At 41.2% G+C, this 21,338-nt stretch overlaps 1 protein-coding gene across 1 annotated transcript in view; it reads right to left on the reverse strand.

The window, feature by feature from the left end:
* Positions 1-962: 962 nt before the first annotated feature.
* Positions 963-21,338, reverse strand: part of RIOK2 (RIO kinase 2) — a 31,831-nt gene continuing 11,455 nt past the window's right edge. The window contains exons 4-10 of the mRNA XM_075541308.1: positions 19,673-19,848; positions 16,033-16,121; positions 13,260-13,451; positions 8,372-8,464; positions 7,113-7,610; positions 5,773-5,869; positions 963-1,227 (exon numbers count right to left, since the gene is read on the reverse strand). Coding sequence (XP_075397423.1) covers positions 1,060-1,227; positions 5,773-5,869; positions 7,113-7,610; positions 8,372-8,464; positions 13,260-13,451; positions 16,033-16,121; positions 19,673-19,848 — 1,313 coding nt within the window. The 3' untranslated portion in view covers positions 963-1,059. The remainder of the gene's footprint in view (positions 1,228-5,772; positions 5,870-7,112; positions 7,611-8,371; positions 8,465-13,259; positions 13,452-16,032; positions 16,122-19,672; positions 19,849-21,338) is intronic.

Raw genomic sequence — 21,338 nt, forward strand, 5'->3', positions numbered from 1 at the left:
GAAGCCAGCCAGTAGATCGTGGAAGAAAGACTACACACCCTGGCGGCAGGTTGTCTGGGTGAGATCTTTAGGCAAATTCCCGAGTTTGTCTGTGCTCCAGTTTACTGCCTACAGTTAGGGGGCTACTAAAGGCCTACCTAGGAGTACTGAGATTTAAAGGAGCTGATGCAGATAAAGGCTTGTAACATGCCTTGCATAAGTAAATGCTGACGTTCTGCCTTATCGGGCATTTATACTTCATTTCAGATGCTTCTGTTCCTGTTTCGCAATTACTGATGCATTTTTACTATCAGATTACAAGACATGTGTAAGGGTGAAGGAGGTAGCTGACTTCAGAGCTAAAAAAAAAACCAACCCCAAAACACCACGTTGCCAGTAGCATTTTAGAAAATATTCAAAGTACCTTTGGTATATTACCTCATGTAACCCTCAAAACCACCATACAGTTGTAGGAAAACCGAGCGAGGAAAGAAATGTAGCTTGACTGATAGGAAGCTGTCTCCACCAATAAGCAGAAACGCTGGAATATGAAATAGTAGATGGAGCCTGAAGATGAATCGGTAAGTGAGAACAAGTACACGTACTCCTTTCCAGCCTTACAAGGCCAGGCTGCCTGCCTCCACAGCGGCTTCACGCCTGCTGCACGTCCAACCAGTGAAGTGACTGTGATGAAGACCTGGTAGCGCAGAAGCAGAGAGGGATGGTTCACCTGTTTCAAAGTGAGAGAAATCTATATAATACGAGAGAAAGCACGAGCTGTTTGTAACCCGGAAATATAATAAAAAATGCCCAATGTAATAAACATCGTTTTGAAAAACGATCTTTAGCGAATTGACCGTAATCCCCCAATGACTTTGAGAACACTGGGCTGTTTCAGGGGAATTGGAACTAGTTCATGGGCGACGCACACTGAATAAGCCAAATTTATAGAAGGAAAAAGAAAAGGGGGGTAGGGGGGGGAGGAGAGGATGGGATTTATTTATTTTCATGCTCATATTGGCCCACACAAATATTACAGGTGAAAATTTAAACATATCAGAAATATCTAAGATCATAAATTTAATAGTCTCCCCAAAAGCTAGCCGCTTCCAAGCTTGATTTAATATTTTGCATGTTTTCCCTTCGTTGCTTAGTGAATATATTTGCTTCTCCTTTCTGCAATCGGCGTCTGATGGCTGACTTTTGCTGTTTTGTCAACTGACGCTTAACCTTCTGTTTCACCAGTTCCTGAAAAGATTTATTAAATTAGTATCACTGATCATCCCATTTCCATGAGCAATTGTGAGAGTTCGTCAATAAAACAATTTATCTTCCAAAACGATATTGAGAGCATGCATTAAAAAATTCCCATCACATCACTGATATGACTACACACAGCAGCAACAAAACAGTACAAGGTAACTTCCTAACAGAAATATGGATATAACAAATAGAGGATTGCTTCTTCAGAGGAACAAATGACAACAGCGCCACCCAGTGTCCTTCACGAAAACTTCTGTTTTCTAAGTAAAAATTGCACAATTTTGTAGTGGAAAATTAATTTAAAAAATTAATTTTGAAACCACTTACTCTTGATCAAAACACATTCAAGTGTAGTCTTACAACTAATGGTATATAAATGGCAGCGGATGCCCAGAGAACCATTCAGAGAATTTCTGTTGGATGTACAATGCTTTCTCACAGTGAACTGCCTTTAATTTAAATTTCTTATTAGTCAAAACACCAGCTGCACTTATAACAGGACTTAATTTTTCTCATTTAAAATGTACATCAGCCTCAATGATTTCTCCATGTATAATTAAGTGAAGCTGATTATATTCTTCAAGCCCTGAAACGGGTTCCAGCCTCCTTTTCTGCACAAGCAATGTTCCCTGCAAGTAACATAAATTCATGACAACCAAGTCTTCCCACAAGCTTTCATGTCACTCTGGCCACGCTGCTTTTGTTACTGACAGTTCTTCAGAAGAGCACACTGCTCAAGGGAGACATTCTTTATTAATTAAACTATTGTTTGGATTAAAGATGACTTTAGTGGATTTTCTCGGTTTTTTAAGGTCTGAAGGGCAGGGATTTCAAAGGTTCAACCAGACTCATTGGTTCCAGATTCCAGAAAGACTGGATTCTGGTAGAATCTAAAAGATTGTTCTGTATTTCACCCCCTTTGGATAAGGATCACGCTGTGGAAAAATCATGGATTCAAACGTTCAGTATTAGTTGCAAGGTGCCACCTTGTTCTGGTCTCATGACAAGGGCTGGTTCACGAGGAAAAACAGTCACACATTCTATTTCCTTTTTCGATTCCTCGCTTTATTGCTCCAGGCAAAGAGGGATCAATTGTTGGACCTCCAATGGACTGCCACCAACAAGCTTTAAGAGCACTCAAAACTATTAGGTCAATTAAGTGGGTGTCATGAAGCTGAGCCTACCTCTTCATATGAAGAAACTAAATCTCATGGTGCTTGGCTACACAAATGAGGGAGCTTAAAAGGTAATGAAAATATTGAAGCCTCCTGATATATCACACATAATACACTTATTTGCCAATTCAACTTTTTACAGGTTTATAGCTGTCTATCAAGTATGATAGCATGATTGCTTCATTGCAAATACTTTTCCAATTACCGTATATACTCGTGTATAAACAGAGTTTATACACGGGTCAGTGGTACCCCAGTGAGGTGTAATATCTCGCGGGCGATTGCCGTTCCTCAGCTGTTCAAAGCCCCGCAGACACTTCAGGGCTTTGAATGTTTGCTTACTCACATCTAACCAATCAGAGCCGTCCTATGACTTGGACGGCGCCAATTCGCAGAAGCACCCGTAGTGATTCACTTACGCGGCAGCTGAACTGGTAAGGATGTGTCTGTGTCTGCGCTCTGCCTCTCCCCTCTGGTCTGTGTTAATTCACATCCTGCATTTCCCACACTAGGATTATACTCGAGTCAATCAGTTTTTCTGGTTTCCCAGGTAATAATTAGGTACCTCGGCTTATACTCAGGTTGGCTTACATTCGAGTATATACTGTATATAAACACCAACACATGGACCTTGCCAGATGGACTATATAAAAACCAAAATTTCTATGGGAAGAGACTATAGAGAAATTCGTTATCACCTGCCAAAACAGGGCCAAGGGTTGACTATGGAAGAGAACATCAATTGTTCAAATGCAAGTTCAAGTTGAAGAGGAAGAAAATTAAAACAAGTCCATGATTTGATTGTTCAGTGGTGAAAGTGAAGTACTGAAGTCACCAACTATTGCTATAATATTCTATTTCTCTCTCCAGTTCGATAGGTTTTTTTCCCTTTAAATACTTCGGTACTCTGATGCTGGGTGTAACACAATGGCGAGTCAAAAAGCACTGCTATTACGATCCCAGTTCCTAAATGTACGGGTTTATTCCAAGCAAACCCCGTCTCGTGGTCCGTGGATACGTGCTGACGCATTCTCTCAGTATTAGCCTTGTCTTAGGTCTATTAGAATCTACTCTTCAAAAAGGAAAAAAAAAGGTCCAGTTGAAGCAGTGGCTACTGAGCTCTGTCATGCCAGACCAATTCAAAGTAGAGGCCAGCTCAGAAAATGATGGGGCTTGTTCCCGATCCCCAGGGGTGGTTTTGATAGCTCTCACCTATCATGGCCATGCACTTGCTCATTCTTTGAGGATACCAATGACTTTCCTACGGACATTTCTCAATGGGAATCTTTGCCCCTCAGACTTCACAGTTTTCAGCTCCTTGAGCATGCCAAAAGTGATGTTTGATGTGAACTCAACAGCACAGGACTCTCGGGAGTGGGTAGGGAGATAGAAAGGTTCTCAGAAGTGCACAGACCTGGATGAAGGGCTACAATGTGGAGAAGCAATAGCTTCTCATTTAGATACTTTTTCATCTGATACAGTGCTGTCACTCCAGCTTTCTTTGGGTTATCTACACGAGTATATTTTTCATTTTCTTTCACTTTCTACCTGTGTCCTTGGATCAAAGGTGTGTCTCCTGCAAAGAGCATACAGTGGGGCTATGCTTTTATCTTTAATTTCAACAGCCATTTTCTGCTTAGTGACTGGTGCATGTAGTCCGTTTATGTCCATTGTGATTGCTGATAAACATTACCTCATGCCATTTTGATGGATAGGACTTTTTGATACCTTTCTCTCTGTACTTTCTAGACATTTCCTAGTGGTTGCATGAGCATGACGATTAGTTAGCATCTTGTGTTTACAATGCTATGGCCAGTTGAAGGAGCGCTAGTGGTATAGTGGATTACATGTTGTTGGCATGCTACACTGCAAGGTCAGCGGTTTGAATCCACCAGCTGCTTCATGGACTAAGTTGAGCTTTTCTGCTCCCCTAAAGATTTACAGTTTTGGTAACCCAAAGGGGCAGTTTTACTCTGTCCTACATGGTCACTGTAAGTTAGACCTGACACGATGGCAGGCTCGCTAGTTTATTTTTTTGTATGATCTGTTGAAGCCAATATAACTAACTTCAGTAACACACGCCATCCTACACCTCGACCATTCCTTCCCATAACTCGTCTCGTCACTCGCATCGCTGATTACACCTTCAAGTTGTAGGTCGTTTCTCTACGTCACCAGAAAGCCCGAGAGCGCAGCACTTGCGACGCTCAAGCACACACACTCTACTGGTCCTTAAACTGATCCCCAGCCATTCTACTGAGGGCCTGTCTTTCTTCTTATGTGTTGCCTTCAGTTACTTTCTGGTGGTTTCTTCTTCCGCCTGGACTCTTGAGTATATTTTTGCAGGGCTGGTCTCGGCAATATGAACTCTTTCTCAGCCCCTGTTGTCTGGGGGTATTCTTGAGGGAGCGCTTCTCTGGGGATAGCATTCGCTCATGGTTGACAGCTTGCCTAACCCCAGATCAGATTAGGAAACAATGTGGTATTATCGGCTTGAAGTCAGTGTACATTGATTGCTAAAAGGACTCGGCTAAGTCACTTCTTAGGAAAATCAAGAGCTTTTTTTTCTACTCAGAAGAATCGCACTATTTGGAAATTCCTATTGTTCCTAAAAGGCAAATAAGAGTGACCCAGCTTCATAACACCAGCGACAGAGAGATCAAGAGTTGGCAGCTCAGACAGAGGCCCGTAAGAACGGTAGAGCCCGCGGGGAGGAGGCCTCTCTAAAGTCACCCCAGAGTGAGCCATCTCGCTCCTTAAATACACAGAGCAAACCACCCTCCGCGTGGCTCTGAGGGGAGGGCGGCAGGCAGCACAGCTCCGGGGCAGGAATTGATTCTCTATTCCTTGCGCTGTCCAGGTAAGGTTCCTTTTGAAATTTATCTGGATCCTATACTACATCATGGAAAACTTGAAAAACCAGACATTTACACTTTTCGTTATTTTTCTCCTTCAAAATTTATGGACAAATTAGCTAGTGTCTCTGCATTGTTCCTAGATGGGTGACTTCAAGCTACGCCATGTTACTTGGTCAGGCCCCTCTTTCCCTATCATGAAAAAGCAGGGACTGGTCCACACGAGAATCTACAAAGCCCCACTTGGATTAAAGTTCTATAATTTTATCCTTCAAGCTCAAGCTACCTGACACGCTCATTTCCCCAGAAAGTTGTTCATGTTCCAGCTACAAGTGCACCTGCGTCTGGTATTAGAATTACCTTTGTACCTGCTACAACGTTTTACCATGAACCTGTGAGGCCCCAATGGCCTTGTGGTCCTTTCACAGTGGCTGCGCTCAGGAACCCTCTCCTCAGTAGTCACTGCATCAACACCTGGTCAGTGACAGATGAATAGTTACCGGGGGAATTGTGGAGCAGCTTATGACACTGCCTGCGGAAGTGACACTCAGTGTTCTCGCTCTATGCAGATTCAGGGCTCCCATACCTTCATCATCTCTGAAACAAAAACAACAGCAAAACCACACAATGATTTACCTAGTTAATAATTACTTACATGACAGTCAAACTCAAAGACAACATTCCTCAGAAATAGGAATACATGTACATATAAATATATATAAGTATATATATTTAAATTGTAAAGCTGTAATGTAAACCACCTGTAAATCAGAGCACAATACCAGGAGTTTGTATTTCTCAACTTTCTGTCAGTTAGAGTCACAATCAAAATTTTGAACCAAAAAGGTTCTTTATCATTCTTCCCCTCTTCCTCACAGAGGTGAACAAACCTGCCTCTCACTATGACATCCTGACACCACTTCCTGCCTCCTTTCTAAACAATAGCTTGAATACAATGGAAACAGAGATCGCATTACATATAGTCATCTCTGCTGATGAACAGGTTCAGTCGTGGTTGACAAAGAGAAAGTCGAACAAACTCCAAGTATTTGGGAGATTCTGAACAATAAGTGGAATGGGAAAACTTGTGGTTGAAGCCCTGTGAGGAGGGACTGGGGTGAGGGACAGTGAGGCCTTCCAAGAGCCTGGAGAGTCGGCATAACTCGGGAGAGCGGGGCATATTCACGGCAGTACGGGAGACAAAACGGTACTCCCGGAAGGGGACAACTGTTTCCGACTGACAGGAGAGAGATTTGGCTGCTGTCCAACCTGTGGAGCCTTCACTGTTCTTAGGAGGTAAACTATGTTTCCCGCAGGGTTTTAACCCAGATTGTCTCCCACTCTGGTTATCATTCTACATCGCTCAAATTAAAAAAAAAATTCAGGTCTGTTCCACTTTTGCTTCTTTGGCCATGAATGAGCCAAGGAGAACTTATTAAAGCCCCGGCTTCAATATGTGAGAGAAAATTTATTGTAAGCAAATAGTTTATGTAAAGAGCATATCTACTGTATGTTTATTGACCTATGTATAAATCAAATACATATCTGATTATAAAAATACATGAAAAACAATCTATTCATTTTAAAGTCTTATCAACTTATTAAGAGACCTATATTAATTCTTGGAATCTAGTTTGTATTTTGAAACACATTAATCACTTAAAATTTAATCAAGGGTGTTAAGCATCACTTCAACTTTAAAAACCAGCAATTTGCTTTCGGCTTTGATAATGATACACGAATACAAAGCTGCCACATCCTTTGAAAATTACACTCTTGACTAGAATTGATAAAATACCTGTTGTAAAGATTAAAGTTAAAAAAGGTCAACCAACAATACCTGAAAGGCCCGAGGAGTTCCTCGTTTACAGAGGACAAGGCGACCAGACGCGGGCATTCGCCATAAGCCTCCTCAGAGGCAGCAAGCGTTCCTCCTGGACCCGCGTGACGCTCTTGTCTGGTGCCGTGTTCAGTTCTCACCTTCCCCTCAGAACACTCAGGTACATAACTGTTTTCACCACCTTTCTCTTGGATTTCCCCTAAAGCTTGGAGGAATCCCGTCATTTCCAGGCTATGCGCAGCTGGGCTCTCCTGCGACAGCCTGTCTTCTTGTCTTGGTTCCAGCTCTCCAGGTGACAAGCATCTGCAGCCTTCTGAACTGTGTTCACCGACCTGTGCTTCCCCTGACACCTCGTCACCAGAGAATGAGACTTCAGATCCTTCATCTGTTTCAGTATTTGTATCTTCTGGGCCTACTGGATGAAGCAGTGCATCATCTGCTTGCAGTTCCTTTGTGTAGCCACTGGCAGAAACTTCCACATCAAGAGATGTCTCCCTTCTAGGGAGAATGGGGAAAATTTTTTTAAAAAAAAGCTTTGAAAGCAAGACAGAGAACACCATCTATGACATGGATAAATACTTTAATTATAATCTGATAAACTCAGGTTATTTAACAGTGTGTATAGATTTAAAAGATTTTCTTCACTCTAAAATATTTAAATCACGTATGCATACAAATGTAAAATATATAGTCTGGTTGTTATTTTAAGAATGGAACAACTATGAAACAAGAATAAAACAAAAGGTTTTAATAATAAATCTACTTTCAGAGGAAGCTGCTGAGTCTAAAGAGATTTTCATCTTAATTTAAGTGAATCTTCTCAATCAAATGAGAAAATTACACTTTTAGAATGTACCCAATAATTTTGTCATTAATCAATTACCACAGCTGTTATCCTGAAGAAAGAAAAAAACAAAACAAACACAAAATATGAACATATTTGGTTTATTCCTTACAAATGAGTTACTCCAATAGCTAAAATACAAGTTGTTGTCCTTAAAAGAACCTAGGTTGTGTACCTCCCCCAAACTTATTAACAGTGTTTTAAATGGCCAAAAATAGATATTTTCTAGTTTAAGTTGTGTGCAATACAGCAATGTTACTCAACACTGACTACAATTATTAAAGGTCTTTGATAATTCATTTTAAGCTTTGAATACTATTTGAACATTTTTAGATCAAAGTGTTACCTCTTAGAATGAAATACACCAGATGTTTAAACAGAGCCCTATCCATTTTAAGCAATGACGAGAACTAACCTGATATCACTAAAGGTCGGATAAAGCTCACTTTCATAGGTGAAACGTTTCATGAAGAAATCTCGAATGCATTTTACGTCTCTGTCAAAATACCTGCAAGAGCAAGAATCACTCTAGAATCCAGGAGAGTTCAGTCTATAGAGGCGGCAGAAGGTGGGTGGGGGGAGGGCAGTGGGAAGAGGCAGTGAGTACAGCACTAAAGGAAATGTTCTAAAACTGATTGTGGTGATGCTTGTGCAACTCTTCTTGATGTGACTGAACTATTGAATTGTGTGATATGTGAATTATATGCCAATAGAACAAAAAAGGGGCAAGAATCATTTTTGATAGTTTTTAATGTTCGTCTTTTCCCTCATCCAGTGACAGCATCTTTATCAGCTGCAGTAATACTTCTAACCCTTGCACGAAGGAGACAAGGATGTCATCTAAAAGGAAAACGGATGGGAATCTGTTGCCAGTGTTTGAAAAAGCGCAATCACAGCAAGTTGCAAGGAGCACAAGCGGTGGAAGTTGCGCAGGTCCTGTGATCAGCAGACACGTGGTTTCTCAGGAAAAAGGCACCACGGGAACATATGACGAGCGGAACCCCAGGGAAGAAGACTCAAGAGCTGCAGTTCCCAGCTCTCCTCTAGTTCTTAGTCTGTTGATTGCTACGCTTCCCATCAGCAACACCCACAAGAAAGCCACACCAACTGGGAAAGCTTCGGATACAGGCACATCAGTGGTTTGTAAGGAAAACGTTGGGGCTACTGAATTGTTATGCTGACATAGCTATAGTATTCATTATTGATGCACAATCACACTGAGAGCAAACAAATTAATGCTGTGGCTTACAGACAACCATCAGAGGCCTCTGGGGCTAGGGTAGAAGATTAGATTGCTTTCAAAGCCACCATGAAGCAGTAAGAAGTGATTCAATTCTCTAAACGAGTCTCAAGATAGGAAGAATTAAGAAAGGGTTAGATCCCTGAATTTTAACCAACTATTTTAGAGAAAGATGCAGTTTGCATATAGAAAGGCAATACCAGTTTTTTTGGTTCTCAAGACATTCTGGGGAAAATCTCCTAATAAATTATTTCCCAATGATTTTTTAAAAACCTATGTTCACATTTTCTTATAAAACAGTATCATCAGTATAACGCAACTCCTTTACTAAGCACTTCTCCATAAAATTACAAACTGACTCACAACGTCATCCCACAGAGCAACATGGCTTAGGGCTCACGACACGTTTGATTCTTCATCCTCCCCTGCTCCAGTGCTGTGTCCACAAGTTCCCTCAGTGGATGTGACTGTGTCACCCACATAAATAAAAAGGGTGATTACACAGGCATCACAGACTTCCCACCACCCAAGTGCCAGGCATTAGTCAAATAGTAATGTTTTGTTTAGAATATTTTTAAAATTAGATTTTCAATGAACCTTTTCTAGTATAATACAAACCAGAAGAAGACAAGGCTCACTTACTAGAGGCTGGTTTGGGCTCAAACTGGACATCAAGGCTCATTCATACATGCTCTTTTAGGTAACACTAGTTGTTACCACAGGAAACGTTTCTCACTGTAATTTGACTAGAAGGGAAACCGATCAAACACAGTATGATTTCATGCAAGCATGTAAAGAACATGGCCACATTTCACGATTTGGTCGGGTTAAGTGCGCAAAGAATGCGGCAAAGCACACAATACAAAATGATTCTGCCTTGTACCAGGGATTGGGCTTTCCATGAATTGTTTCCTAATAATACATGCTAAAATGGAAACGAGAAATACAATAACTGGTATCAATCAGATTGTCTGACAATTAAATCTGGTATAAAACCAAAACTTATTCAAGTTCTTCAATGTTACTAATAAAGCCGGTTATTTTCTTTAAGATTCCAATACATAAATTTAATGCAGTGGTTTCTAAACTTAGATCAAACTGTATGTTTTCAAAAATATTGAGAAATAAAAGATTATCGTATGGGTACAATTCTAGTAATGTTATAGCCACAAAATAAATATCTCAAAAATACCATTATTATCGGTCATTCCAAACCAGTTACTGACCTATATGACAGTATCAAGAATCTGGGGAATCATGCACAAACAGAACATTGCTCTACTACCTACAAGGACCCAAGAGATGCTTACCTGAGTTTTACACACTATGCAAAGGCATTTGACTGTATGGATGATACCAAATTATGACCCCAGACCCTTAACTCTACTCATATCCACTTGTACACAGACCACCAGGCAATCAATCAAACAAAAGAAAGGGAAGGAAGTTGTGTGCAGCAGGGTAGTATTATTTGATAATACTTATTCAATCCATATGAGGAAGCCACAAAAAGTGGAAAATGGAATGAAAGGATAATGGAAGTTCCTACAAACGTTTAGAAGCTCCCTCGTGTACTGAGCAAGGAATCTGAGATGGAATATAAAAAGAAGAAACTGGCAACAGGTCTGGAGGAAGACTCATTAGCAACCTGTGATATGCAGACATATAGATTCTTGCTCGCATGAAGATCAAAGACTAGAGTCTTCAGTCTGGATTGCAATCTGGAGGAGAAAACAACGGGACCGATGGTTCCTGGGGGGGCATGGGAGAGGGGGAGGTGGAGGCAGGGGAAAGGAAGTGGATGCTAACAAACCCAGGGGTAAGGTACCAAGGGATCCAAAATCGATGGCAAGGAGGGTTTAGTAAGCCTAGTGAGGCTTGATCAAGGGCAATGTAACCAAGAGGAATTACTGAAACCCAAATGAAGGCTGAGCATGATAGTGAGACAAGAGGAAAGTAAAAGGAAATAGAGGAAAGAACTAGGAGGCAAAGGGCATTTATAGAGGCCTAAATACAAGCATGTGCATATATAAATATATTTATATATGACCATGGGGAAATACATCTATGTGCATATATTAATAGGTTTAGTGTTAAAGTAGCAGATGGACAGTGGGCCTCTATTCAAGTACTCCCTCAATGGAAGAACACTTCGTTCAATTAATCTGGCATTCCATGATGCTCCCCTTCCCTACATGATTGCTGAAGGCAAAGCGGGCGCCATAAGCAAATGTGATGAAGAAAGCTGATGGTGCCCAGCTATCAAAAGATATAGCATCTGGGGTCTTAAAAGACTTGAAGGTAAATAAGTGGCCATCTAGCTGAGAAGCAACAAAGCCCACATGGAAGCTCACCAGCCTGTGTGATCACAAGATGTCAAAGGGATCAGAGATCAGGCATCAAAGAACAAAAAATCTTATCGTTGTGAATGAGTGGGAGGGCAGAGTGGAGACCCAAAGCCCATCTGTAGGCAACTGAGCTTCCCTTAGAGAAGGGTCCTGGGGAGGAGACAAGTCAGTCAGGGTGCAGTGTAGCACTGATGAAACATACAACTTTCCACCAGTTCTTTAATGCTTTCTATCCTCCACTGTGATAATCCCAATTCTACCTTACAAATCCAGCTAGACCAGAGGATGTACACTGGTACAGGTAAGAACTGGAAACACAGGGAATCCAGGACAGATAAACTCCTCAGACCAATAATGACAGTAACAATACCAGAAGGGTAAGGGTAAGGTGGGATAGAAAGGGGGGAACCGATCATAAGGATCTATATATAACCTCCTCACTGGGGGATGGACAACAGAAAAGCGGGTGAAGGGAGATGTCAGTGTAAGATACACAAAATAATAATAATTTATAAATTACCAAGGGTCTGTGAGGGCTGGGGGGAGGAAGGGGAAAAATGAGGAGCTGATACGAAGGGCTCAAGTAGCTAGCAAATGTTTTGAGAAAGATGATGGCAACAAATGTACAAATACACCTGACACAGTGGATGGAGGTATGGATTGTGATGAGTTGTATGAGCCACCAATAAAATGATTTAAAAAGGGGGAAAAAAAGAGAAATCCTTAGAACCAACCAAAAATCACATCATGGTAAACAGAAAAGATTGAAGTTACCACGTATTTCATTTTATTTAGATCCATAATCAATGTCCACAGAAATAGCAGAAATCAAATGAAATACTGCACTGAGCAAGGATTCTGAGGACAGTACAGAATGAGGCAGTGCCTTCTTCCGTTATGGCCGATATGATGCAAACCATCCTGCTAGCACTGTGGGGAAGTGGGAGGATTTACTTAGGGCTCTTTTACACGAGTCTTTGTAACTCCCACCAAATGACTGAGTGGGATCCTACAAATAGGGTATGTAAAACACCAATGGAGGGGCTTGTTCAGTTTTGCCATTCACTGGACACAGAAGAGTGACCGTCTCAGAAAACGGGAAGAAGAATCCCATGACTATCTATTAAGAGCCACCAGTGGACAGCATATGAGAACCTTGCTTGAAGTGGCAGAGGCAGCAGAGGCTGCAGCAAACGAAGTCACGAGACAGCACAGAGGAGCAGCGCTGAGATCTTGAGGAGAGTGAGGGTCTTTCTGGCCCACAGAGCCACAAAGCACAAAGCAGTAACCAAAGGATCATGTGGCTGAGGACCAGAGGAACTCGGCTGGTGGCTGACAAGAAGTACTGCTGGGAACAAAGACTGTACTCGTAATGTTTAAAAAAAAATTTTTTTTTTTGTGGTAACCTGTTAAATTCCCTAATAAATCCCGAAAAGCATGAGTGGTATCTGGAGGTTCGATGCAGTTACTGCAATAGCTTATAGAGCCTAGCAGAGAAGTGGAGTCCTCGGGGAAGGAGGGTGGTCAGAAGAGGTAAAGGAAATGAGCGTGGCTGACCTCTGTCTCATAGCCCTCAGCCTTGGGTGCCGTGAGCTTAGATTCTTTTCTCCCTACTGGAGTTGGAGGAAGTTACATGCAGCCCCATGGCATTTGTTCAGGCACCTAACAATAATTAACAACACATATAATCAAAATAAAATAACTGTAGTACATACCATTCAGCATTGGGATGCGAAGTTGAAACCATTTGTGGAAAGTCAATCATGGTAATGTGATCATCTTTATCCAAAATCAGATTGAATTCATTGAAATCTCCATGAATAAGCCCATGATTTCCAAGTTTGACAATTAATTCCATCGCTTCATTATATACTGACGCAGGATCTTCGACATGATGTATTTGGCATCTAAGAGTATGTTAAGAGAACAGGTTATCTGTACAGGCAGCTAGGATGTCCAGTGCTCCTTCAGCTGAGACTGGTGAGTACTGTGGTGGCTGGTAACTGCTGTGATGCTGAAGGCCTTGCTACTGGTTATTTCAAAAACACAAGCAGGGTCCCCGAGGGTGGACAGGTCAGCTGGGCTTCTAGACTAAGAAAAGCCATGAAAAATGAGATGGAACGCAGAAAGATCTATTGTGACACAGTGCTGTTAGTGATAGCATTATATTCACCTATCTACAAGGAAGACCAATTAATATGACTAAATTTATGTGCCAAGTGCTAATGGCAAAGATAAGGAATTGAAGATTTTAAAATTAACTTCTGCAGCCTGAAATTGTTCAGACACGCAATCAAGATGTACTACATCACTAGTGTTTGGAAGGTGAAAACCGGAAACAAGGAAGAACTGGCAGCAGCGTTAACGTATGGCACTTATGAAAGAATCACCACCAGCAATCAATCACCTGATAAGAATTTTTTAAGACTGAAACCGTACTTACTGTAAATACATTTTTCAACAGCATAAACAGGAGTATATACACAAAACTCATGAATACACAAGAATCAAATAGACCAAATTGGTGAAAGGAAATAATGGAAAAGGTCAGTATCAAGAGTAGAATAAGACCAGGGCTGACTTCAAAAGACCAAGCTCATATGCATGTTCAGATCGAAGATGATGAAAATCAAAACAAGTCCATGAGCACCAAAATATACCATAAGTATATCCTACTTGAATTTCGAGATCTCAATGACAGATCGGATGCACTGAACATGAATGACCGCAGACCAGATGAACTGGGCTCATGTAAAATGTGTACCCACAGCAAAAGGCAAACATCGTGCGAAACAAAGGGAGAGTGTGGTTTAGAATCAAGAAAGGAGTGCATCCGGGTTGTCTCCATTTACCACACTTAATCTGTATACTGTGCAAATAATCTGAGAAGCTGTATTGTATGATGAGAAAGCAGTATCCACAATGGAGGAAAGCTTGTTAACATTCTGTGCTAGGCAGAGAGTACCGCCTTCCTTGCTGAAAGCCCACAGAGCTGGAATCATTTCTAATGAAAATCAAAGACTACAGTCATCAATAAAAGATTAAAGCTCAGCATAAAACGAAATTCCTTGCAACTGGACCAACAGACATTATGATAAACCAAAAATTGACTTTGTCAAGGATTTTATTTCACCTGGATGCATGCTCATGGAAACAGCAATCAAACGACATTGGCTTGGGCAAATGTGGTACCAAAGACATCTTTTCAAAGGGTTCAAGAGTACAGATGCCATTTGGAAAACAAACATGCACCTGACCCAAGCCAAGTTATTTTCACCGTCTCCCACGTGGGAAAGCTGAACACTGGAGAAGAACTGGTGTCCTCCAATGATGGTGCTGGCAACGCAACTGTCTTGGAGGAAGTAGTCAACAGGCTCCTTGGAGACGAAGAAGGGAATCCCCCTTCATCTCATGTACTTTGGACATGTATCAGAAGAGACTAACCCTACAGGAAGACCCCCAATGAAACACTGGCACAGTGGCTGCAACGATGAGCTCCCACGTAACACCCGTGAGACTGCGCAGGGCCAGATGGCGGTGCGGCACAGCAGTCTGCCCCAGTGTCCCACTCCTCTATTCCCAAAACAGTTGCCAGCCTAACCTTTACACAGCAGTCAGATCAGTCTTCCCTCTGCTGAAAACCCTCCCGTCTTAATCCAAACAGAAAATCCTTACAATGAATTGTGTGTGAACTTAATTAATGTGGTCACCTGCTGCCCATTATGACCACGTAGTCTCCCCTGACTTACTTATCAGCCACACTGGCTTTCTCACTGTTCCCTGAACATTCAACCTCAGTTCCTATGCACTTACTGTTCTCTCTGTCTAGACATGTTCTCTTAAATATTACTTGGTCTTCTCCCTCGCTTCTTTTAGGTTTCTGCTCAAGCCAATCAATTTAACTTTCCCTGACTGACCTCTAAATATCAGTGGCTCCTCCCCCCTCCTCAGTCCAGCTGATTCCCAGCACTTGTTACCACCTGTCACCACATACATTTCCTTGATTTGCTGCATGTCCCTTTCCATGAGCTGTGAGCTCCATGGGGGCAGGGGCTCTGTCCAATTCACTACTAAGCAGTGAATTAATGTCCAGGACTGTGACATGATCCATTTTTCTCACACACCCCACAGTTTTTATTGGTATCGGTAAACCGGGGGACTAACACAGATACTAAGTCACATGGTCACAATGAACACGGTTTTCAATTTTCTCTGGAGTTCCTCTTTAAACCAGCATCTAACCTTCCAGGAGTAATATTCCATTTAATAATAAAAAAGAAAAACAACAAAACACCCTCCCTTTAGGTATTAGGCTCCAAGAGAGGCCCGGTGGCGTAGTGGTTATGTATTGGGCAAGGACCACAGTTCGAAAGCACCAGGCGCTCCGCAGGAGAAGGATGGGGCTTTCTACTCCTGTCCTAGAGGGTCCCGGTGAGTGCTGACGTCAACTCCGTGGCAGTGAGCTTGGAGTTTCAGGGGAATACTTACAAAGGATAGCCATTTACGAGTTCCATGACCACTGCATGGCGATTGTAATCAATTGGCTTTGGAACAGGAAATTTCCTTTCATACAATGCCTAAAACACAAACACAGGTGTCACAGAAGACAGAGGTCCTTGTTTCTAAAGTACCACGAAGCAGTCGTACCTGCACACCATCAGAAGAAAGCCCTCAGGCCTGTATAAATTTACAGTTAGACAAAGTGACTTCTATGGGGCTTTGTCACCGCACAGTATAAGATGGATATAACAACCAAACTTACATTGAAATGTTTCATCCTCATATCAATCATTCACGGAACATTTACTGTACACATGCATCGTTCTTGGGTTACAAAAATTAATCTGAGAAAATCTCTGCCCTAAAGAAGCTTAGAGTCTCATAGGATGCTTCTGTCAAATACTGTGTTCAAATCAGCCGCCAAATCATGTTTTAGGAAATACTCTGCCTTCTGAGCGGCCACTTTTCCCTATGTTTAATTTCTTCTAGTCACTGTTCACAATGCCTTGTGATCCTTCAAAATAACTGAGATGTAAGTCTTCTGCCCATACACAACGCTATTTATTCCTGATCACTGCAACAGAAGGAACCATGTAACACAGGGGTTGAGCATTCAGCTGTGAACTGAACGGTCAGCAGCTCACACTCAGCGCAGTTCCACAGCAGAAATGGCTTGGCTACCTCTCTGTAAAGATTTCATTCTATGGAAGCCAGCGTGGGCGGCAGCGCTACTCGATCCTATAGGGCTGCTCTGAGTGGGCTGTGCCTGATGGCACACAACGCCGCCACCGCCACAGGGTTCCAGCTCCTACCACCAATCCTGAATCATTCTGCAGGTCCGTACCAGCCGAGATGCTCATGCCAGCCCTCCACAAAACACCAGTCAATAATCAATCATCCAGTGGCTGTTTAAATACTGACTGATTTCAATCTGAACAACTGTTCCTGGTTTTCTTTAATTCACCCAGCAAGTCCTGCTTCTCCTAACACTCTAATAAAAACCCTAAAATGTGGTAGGGACAGCCACTCACTGTCACCTATACAAAGGGTTCTCAGCCTCATTAGGACCTTTGCCCACATGGGTCCTCTTGGAGCCAAACCACAATCATGCTTCACTCCTCCTCAGCTCCCACCTTGTTCATGAAATCTCCTTCACGGACAATTCCATTCTCCTGAAGTTTCCTGGGACTCTAGATATTTATTTTTTTAAAACTGTTCTTGGTTTCATTTATACTCGTGTTATTTTTTTTTATTTTAAAACACAGATTATATTGGTTACTCCCTTGGTATCTGTTTCCCCAACACATCCTATGGCAATATTTAATACACGGATAAGCACAAAGCTGAACCGTAACATACACAGGGAGTCCTTGGGTATGAATGAGAGCTGTTCCGAATCCCGCCTCTAAGAATTTTTAGGTCAGCTGAACAGGTGCTTAGGATTCTTATTTAGCCAGGCCTGTCAGGTAAGCACTAGACTGTCAACTGCCAGGTCCGCAGCTCAAACCCACCAACCACTCTGTGGGAGAACAATGGGAAAACCTGTTCATGTAAAGATTTAGTCTTGGAAGCCCTACACAGGGATACGGTAAGTTGGAACTGACTTACTTGATAGCAGTGGGTTTGGTGGTTACTTTTTGTTTAGTGCCAAAAAACCCACCAAACAAACAAAAAGTTAATGTTTTTTTTAATGATTTGAAAGCCGAATGTGAAGGTGATAGTGAAGAAGAATTTATTCCAAGCACAGGATGGTTCAACAGTTTCCCAGTGAGGCCAAATTTACACACACATAAAATGGAATTAAAGCCAATCAGCGATGGCACCGACTATGTTCCCACTTTGAATGTGTGTGGCTCTCAAAGGTGCAGACAATAATCCAACCTCGTGCATCAGGCTCCGGAATGGGCTTACTCAACTGCTTCTGAGGGTCCCATTCCAGGGCGCTGACCCATCATTTTCCTGCCACCCAAATCACGTAACAATTCAGGTCATTTCTGTTTTGCTTTGTTGGTTACGGTCTGAAGTCAGCTTGTGCGTAAGGATGAAAAGTCTTAAAAAAGGTGCCTACTCTTAGCTCCTGCCTTCCTCAGACAGAAATGGAATCACTCTCCATTCCTAATGATTTTTGCCTGCTTTGTTTTCCAACTTTTTATTTCAAAGTAGGTATCTGGCAGTCCAATAGCTCTGCCCAGCTCTCCCCTAACCATCAAAACTACCTGCCAGCAAGTCAATTCTGACTCATGGTGACTGCACATATGTAAGGATGCTCCACAACGTTTCTGTGGTTGATTGTTTGGAAGGAGATTGTCAGGCTTTGTTCTTTCTTTTGAGGTCGCTCTGCACACCTGAATCCCCAACCTGTCGTATAGTAGCCAACTGTGTCAACTGTTTTCAGGACGCAGGGACCCTGAGCTAGTGGAACCTTACCCCTTGTCTCTTTTAGAAAAATTTAAGGCGCACACTGGATTCCATATTTGTACTTCATATAAACATCCAATGAAACACGAATACATTCTGAAATCCCTCTAAGCTGCCCTGCACTAAGGATCACAGACTCTAAGGTGAAAAGTACGTAACGCGTATCACACTTGCTAAGGCCTCCCGAATATTCCCTTTAGGGTTACTAAGCGTTAAATCACATAAATTAAAAACAATTTGCCCAAGAAACACCACATCAACAACCAAAAAATAACTAGAAATGGAAGTGATTTTCCACAATTAAATTTTTTTTAAATGATCAAAAATAAACCTGATGACAAAATAATCAAAATGCAACATTATTTTCTTTAGTTATTATTAAAGATGCTTATTTTGGTTTTTAGAAACATATTTAACCAACCTATTAATTTTGACCACATTAATTATAATAATTAAGTTAAAAATCCCCATATTTTTACCATTTCAATATGAGGTTTCAAAAAGCTCATGGAAAAATTACTTTATTTTAAGATCCATTTTCTATGAATTTTTTGAAGCCTCTCCATACAATTCTGGATACTGACATTTATTGTAGAATGTGAAAGGAAAACACTATTGGGCAGCTGAGGGTTTCCGTGGATAGTCATCATCCTGTTTCTTCAGTTAAGAGACAGATATACAAGGGGGCACCACCACCCCAAAACAAGAAAACTGGGAAAAAACCTCTGCTGAGCAGGGTTTGCGTAGTACGTATTTTTCCTGTTAGGTGAGCAATAAAAGAATTATATAGATTTGACAAGTAGTATTAAGTCTAATGGAGAGTACTTTGAAGGAAATAAGGTTGTTTTATAAAAAATTTAAATACATAGCTTTTGGGGGGAGTAATTCTGGCTTTTGTTGGGGGTGGGGGGCATCCCTTCATATGTATGCAAAAGCCAAACAGACAGACATTCACACACAACTGGGGTACTCACATCACCAATCACTTCATGCTACTCTCACATTAATTTTGTAAAATGAATACGGTTGTTACACTTTCATTGTAATCAAAAAGACCAACAAGTAGAAAGAAATCAACAGGAAAATATGAAATAAAAATAACTAATAGTTAAAAGTGACTGTCTCTAGAGGTTGTGACTGGAGGGACTATGTGGGAGAATAGACGGGTTTTCATTAAGGTTTTTGTGTTAATTAATTATTTAGAAAATACCTTCATATAAGCAAATTCCTTCATGGCAGACAGACGAGACAAGTAGAGCCAGGACACATTATGCCTGTGTTTATGGTAATCACGCTTGTTTTTCAGATTTCGAAAGGACGTTCTTCCTAGTCTGTGCAGCTTTAATGCAAATTGATTTCCTTCTTCATTTGCAACTATGTAAATATCTGTAGCCAAGATTAAAAAATAATTGTACTTTCCTTTAAACAAACTAATTTTAACTTCTTAACTTTACTTTGCGTCAAATATGTTAATATACTTCAGAATACTTTTCATTCAGCAGAGATCCGAATATCCCAAGCATGTGTACAGAATCACCTTACAGCCCTAAACGAAAAGCTGGCTAGTACAAGGGCGCTTCTAAACATTCATGGGAAAATTCCATGACTTCCTACTCCATTTGGGCATGAATTTTTCGAAGCCCCATCATAGTAATTAATACCTCTAGCAAAAAAAGGAGACCCACTGCAGTAAAGCATGAAAACATTAGAGTAAGCAGTAGTAATAAACAAAGCGGGCCTACCACACACCAGAAGAAGAAAAAAAAGCAGAAGCAAGTCACCTCTTGTTAGTACTTAGAGAGAATGCAAATCACAAGACGGAGCAGACTTTAAGACAAAAATCTGGACAAGAAAGATCAAGATAGACATTTTATAGTGACACAAGGGTGAATTAAGACAATGTAATAGTCACAGATATGCATATGTACCCAAGATACATAAAACTAAAACACAGAACGAAGGGGGAGAAAGAGACAGCAGTACTACAATAATCACTGGAACCACACAGCCTGGATAGAATATCTAGACAGATCAACACGGTCACTACAAACTAACTAGACTTAACAGACACATTTAGAATAAAACTCAACTCAAAACTCACTGCCACGGAGGCGACCCTGCCCGTGGTGACCCTATAGCACAGGGCACAACTATCCTGTGGGTTCCCAGCATGTAACTCTCTACAGGAGTAAAAAGCCTCGTCTTTTCCCTCGGAGCGGCTAGTGGTTTCCAACTGCTGACCTGGCCAGCTAACGGCACAGTGTGTAACCAGTAGGCCACCAGGGCTATTAGAAAAACAGAAATCAATAAAACCGGAAATCAGTTTCTTTGCAAAGATCATTAACATTGATAAACCTTTACATTGAGGGACAAAGAAAAGATACACATAAACCAACCTGAATAAATGAAAGATGGGACATTACGACTGACCCGATAGCATTAAAAGGAATTATGACAGAATATATTGAACTTCATGGCAACAAACTAAAAATTTTTTAGAAGCATTCAACCTACACACAAATGTATAAATTCTTAGATGCATACAATCTACCCCCAAATACTAGAGAAAATAGGAAGAAACCTTCCCAAAAAAGTCCTGGACTAGATAGCTTCACTGAGGGATTCTATCAAACATTTATTAAATGATAACAATACTGTTTATACTTTTCCAAAAGATGAGAAGGAAACAATTTTCTCAATGAAGCAAACATCATATGCAAAATAAACTGAAACTGTATTCAGAACCTGAATGTGTAGATTTATAAACCATAAAATTCTTAGAAGAACAGGGCAGAGGTAATGATGTCAGGCTTACCACAAGCAGCAGAGGCAAAATAAATAAAATATGATATAAAAGAACCCCCAAACAACTTTGA

Source organism: Tenrec ecaudatus, chromosome 2 (assembly GCF_050624435.1).
Source record: "Tenrec ecaudatus isolate mTenEca1 chromosome 2, mTenEca1.hap1, whole genome shotgun sequence".
Classification (NCBI taxonomy): Eukaryota; Metazoa; Chordata; class Mammalia; order Afrosoricida; family Tenrecidae; genus Tenrec; species Tenrec ecaudatus.